We start from the raw sequence: 5,096 nt of genomic DNA, 5'->3' as shown, positions 1-5,096 counted from the left end.
CTTTCTTTCTTTCTTTCTTTCTTTCTTTCTTTCTTTCTTTCTTTCTTTCTTTCTTTCTTCCTTCTTTTCCAGATTTCTCCAAAGCCAGACAGGAATTTGTTGGCAGAGTTTCATGACAGTGAGAAAGGAATGAATGGGTTACCTCTGTCTCCCCAGCTCCTCCCAGCATCATTTATTTCACAGATCATTTCTTTCAATTCACACTAAAGCACTAACTATCAACTCATTTGGAAACGCCATTAGATCAAGTTGCCACCATGTTAATGACCATAATTTTAAAAAAATTCTTACACCAACATGTAGACTGCAGTGTGCCACAGCATGTGGAGAGCTGAAGCATGGAGAAAGGGTGCTGGAAATGACAGGAATGCAGCACCAGCAGATATATATATATATATAAATACATAATAGGTATACGAGAATTTAATCCCAAGGGCAAACGTTTACCTGTATTTTCTCCTAGTGGATATCACCACTGTGATTCTAGGCAAATTTAGACACATTGACCTGATGTTTTACGGATTCGGTTATTTTGGATCATTTACTAATACTCAGGGGAATCTTACCTATACTCCTCTTTAATGCACTTTTCACCTCCTTATTCCTTAAACTATAAATTAATGGGTTTAGCATGGGTATTATCACTACATAAAAAACAGCAGCAAATTTGTCTGTATTTAAGGAATGGCTAGATTCAGGCTGTAAGTACATAAAAATGATTGTCCCATAGTATATAGCAATAGAAGACAAGTGAGAAGCGCAGGTGGAGAAGACTTTCCTTCTCCCTTCCCCTGAGTGCTTCTTCAGGATTGCAGACACGATGAACAGGTAGGAGATGAGGACAATGACGAGAGAGCAGCATATGTTGAACCCAGCCATGCTCAACAGCATCATCTCCTTGACTCGAGTGCTGGAGCAAGCTAGAGCCATGAGAGGAATGTCCTCACAGAAGAACTGGTTCACACGGTTGGAGTCACAGAAAGACAAAAGGAAGGTCGTCACCGTCTGAATAAGTGCTGTGACGAATGCATACACGTACGTGGTCGTGGCTATTTGAAAGCAGAGTCGCCTTGGCATGATAATCACATAGAGCAAAGGGTTGCAGATGGCCACATACCTATCATAGGCCATTACAGACAGCAGGAAGACTTCACACACAGAAAATGTGGTGAAGAAACACACCTGAGCTGCGCATCCATACAACGATATGCTTTTAATTTCACGCAAAAAATTCACCAGAGCATTTGGAGTGACACAGGAGGTGTAGCAAAAATCAACAAAAGCCAGATGACTGAGGAAAAAATACATGGGGGACTGAAGCTGAGGACTGATTTGGATTAACAGAACCAGTCCTAGGTTACTCATGACACTAAACAAGTAAATGATTAGAAGGATTACAAAAAGAATGACCTCAAGCTCGGGATCTTCTGTAAGTCCCAAGAGGATGAACTCTGTCACTAATGAATGGTTGCCTTTGGCCATTCAGTCCATGCAGAATGTTTTATGGTCACAACTTCCAAATGGTACCTTCTGTGTGATCTTGATTCTGTAGGAAACAATCCAAGCTGTATTGAGAGAAGAATGAAATTTACGATGTTCACTCAAAAGAGAACTGTGGTTTGCACTCTGTTTGTAGGCTTTTACTTGCATGGTAATTTTGACATGTCATAAATAGGAATTCAGAGATTAGAAATTCTTCAAGGAGTAAAACATAAGCTCAAAACTACATTTTCTGCTTCATTACTGTATATAATAATCTTTCAGTAAAGTGTACACATTAAACTGGAAAAAGCAAGCCTATGAGGAAAATATAGTTCTACAGAGGCTTGGGATAATAACTTTGTAAATACACTAAATATTTTTATGCATGAAAATATTATTAAGAAATAGGAGTGTATGTTGCCTTGAGACAAAGTATTAACCTAATATCTTTTTAGGGAATGTAGTTAGGAACAATCATAGAATTTCTTCTTTTTTATATCTAAGTGTTCTGAATTTACTTCTTCTATGTATGGTATAAATGAATTTCAAAGAACAAAAAATATTAATAATAGTCTGAAAATCATATGCTCAATATTTATAGATGTACACACAAATATGTATGAATAGTTTTCCTATTATAGGTAAATAATATGCTTTAGTTAATTCAGTAAAATTAGTTTATCCCATACCTCTAAGCATTCAGCCTCATAAGGAACAAAATAAAATCAATATTTTTGGAGTTTTGTCCTTCTAGATTGATCTCTGATTAGTGGAAAGTCGGCAGATTAAAATTCTTCCGCTAAGCACAGTAGAGGTGGTACTGATTCCATTCATCCTACCTCAGCATCTTCTCAGTTTTCTCATCAGCTTTCTAGTTGACAGTTCATACAGTACTTGTACTTTCTGATATAGAATCTGCAGTGCTTAGAAGGAGAGAATATGTGAACATGAAGATACTTATACCAGGAATCATAACCAATACTGCCCCAGATGCCTGTCTATAGCTGAGGGGGAAAAAATCACTAATTTCCAGAAAGGCCTGAAGGTTGCCTTGTTTTGAAATTTTGGATTACAAAGGAAAAAATTATCAGACATGATATCCAAAGAGTTTCTAGAAGGCCCAGTCACTCTCTTGATTTAAAACCCTAAAACTTCTTGTGAATCAAATTTTATGACAAAGTGCTAGATATAATTAACATACCTTATGTTAAGTAATAATTAGTTCAAAGCAGGAATAAATTCTCCTGTTAAATAGAAAGTAAAATATTTATAAATATATATAAAATATATAAATATTTATATAAAAATATATAAATGCCAAGTAATCTTAGAATACTCATATATGTCAGCCTATGATATAGGGATATGAAACATATGATTGACATTTAAAAGCTATGGCAATTGATTTTGGTGATGACTTTTTTTCTTATTGTTCTATACAGTTCTTTCTGTTGAGTAATTCAAAAGAATACCTGATTCAGCTGGGATCCAGAATAACTGTCAAACAAATCAGTAAGGAAAGACTTTAAATCTACTTCTTCCAATTGAGCCGACCCCTCTACAGACAGAGTTGGTAATTTCATTGCATGTCTGTAAATCTTGAGACACCGAAGATGCAAGTTTATTTGAAGGTTTGTTGCAGCCCTGAAGGGAATTTCAGTTGACGTAATTATGATTTAAAAGGAAAGGGGTAATTTTTTCAAAAGACAATTACTTGTCTTCTGAGAGTATAGTTTCTTACTAAGTATTAGACCCTTGGAGAGACTGAGAACTTAGACACATGACACTATGTTCTTCATGATACTTCAGCTGCCCACTGCAAACTGTGTTTTCTGACTCATGAGGTTAAGAGCTATACACACTGAAATACACCACCTCTCAACAACACTTGGCTTGATTTTGTCCAGAAAGGATGATGATATGACTCAAAATTTCACTTTCTAATATATAAATTTTCTTCAAATGGAGACAAAAGAAACTGTACTTAGGCTGGATAGGAAGATATTTCCATACATTCTGTATGTGCTTGCCAAGAGAGGCCAGCAGTCTTAATTTTAGAAAAAGGAGTTCACTGTTCAGTATTGTAAAAGTCAAATTTCTCTCTGTGTCTGTTTCTCTAGGCAGATGGTGAACAGTCTTGCTGGTAGCTCATTGTAAAAGACACGTGTTTCATCAGCTTTAGTCTTGACAATGACTTCACTGTTTATGTGATAACCAAGTTCATCTGCATGCTACTGGGACTTCCCATGTGATGAAGTGGAGTGAGTTCAGAGCTCACACTGACAAGTGTTAGTAACTAATTTACTATCTGCAGCACTCCTATGTCACTATTCATGAAACCACATTAGACTACATTTTTAAAATATTAAATACACGGTAAAACTTCACATTTTTAAAATTATTTTCTATTTTTTATTATATAATACTGACAGATACATGATGATATTTTGCAAAGTCAAATTAGATTTTGTTGTGCTATATATACCACACCTTAATAAGAAATGGCTGATTACCTGGGTATGTTTGCTTGCTACTGGCTACATGGTCTTTATTGTTTCAACTATTACGAGTACATTTGCCTAAAATATGTTGTCCTTCCCAGGGATTCTATCCTTGAATTATATTTTCCAAAAGATAAAGTGGGAATTATATAGCATATGCTAAGCAGCATATTAAAACAATTTACTTAAAGACTTACTTTGTAAACAATAATTAAGACAGCCATGATAATAGAAAGCCCTGTACAATCATTGACACGAATGGAATTAGAATATGGTGGTCTTACCATCAATAAGCAATTTGTTAAATTCATAGAGACAAGGTAGTCTTAGAGTTTCATACTTTTTCAAGAAATTAGAAAGAGGGGAAAAATTTAAGCTATCGCTTTTTATGTGGATCATTACTAATGTAGAGTAAGAGTACTAACAGGGGAGGAATAATTGAGTATTTCTCTGAGTTCTTCCTCTGACATATAAACATTAATAGTCATAGAGAGAAGAACAGGAGGAGAAAAGTGATCTGATCAGGGAAATGGGAAAGGGGCAGGCTCTTTACAAACAGGAAAGGAACTGGGTGCAGAATATGCTGGAAGGAGGATAGAGGGAAAGTAAGTTATCAGACGGGAAATAAGAAAAATGGGATCTCTTTAGGTATGGTTGCATAGTTAATAATGAAGAAGGCAGACATACAGAAGAAGGGGGAATCATAACATTAACTGTTTGGCTAAAAAATTATACATGTTATTCTGTACACACACATAAATATAATTTTAATAAAATTTTCTCAACTGGGCTGAAAGTGCTTCCTCCAAGAGCCAAAGATCACTTGAGGAAGTCTTCAGTGATAAACATGGGAAATCTTTTACTTATTGGCCAGGGCTGTCCATTAGACTCCTGAAACATGCAGCCTATGTCTGTTGTCCTTGGGTGCCCCCAAGAGGTGAAATGTAACTCTCTATTGCTGGTGACACTATGCACTTCAGAACCTAAGACCTTTTGTTTTGCATATAATATCCACTTATGTGTCAGTACACATCATGATTGTCTATCTGGGTCTAGGCTACCTCACTCAGGATGGTTTTTCCTAGTTCCAAACATTTTCATAAAAATTTTTAA

At 35.7% G+C, this 5,096-nt stretch overlaps 1 protein-coding gene across 1 annotated transcript; it reads right to left on the bottom strand.

The window, feature by feature from the left end:
* Positions 1-537: 537 nt before the first annotated feature.
* On the bottom strand, positions 538-1,482 carry LOC101999197 (olfactory receptor 5AL1-like). The gene has a single exon (XM_005363312.1). It carries the CDS (start codon positions 1,480-1,482, stop codon positions 538-540), a length of 945 nt encoding a protein of 314 aa, XP_005363369.1.
* Positions 1,483-5,096: the final 3,614 nt, after the last annotated feature.

The sequence above is a fragment of the Microtus ochrogaster genome, linkage group LG9, assembly GCF_000317375.1.
Source record: "Microtus ochrogaster isolate Prairie Vole_2 linkage group LG9, MicOch1.0, whole genome shotgun sequence".
In the NCBI taxonomy this organism is placed as follows: domain Eukaryota; kingdom Metazoa; phylum Chordata; class Mammalia; order Rodentia; family Cricetidae; genus Microtus; species Microtus ochrogaster.
The sequence above is the reverse complement of the archived record's forward strand: the minus strand, read 5'-3'. Positions and strand labels throughout refer to the sequence as shown.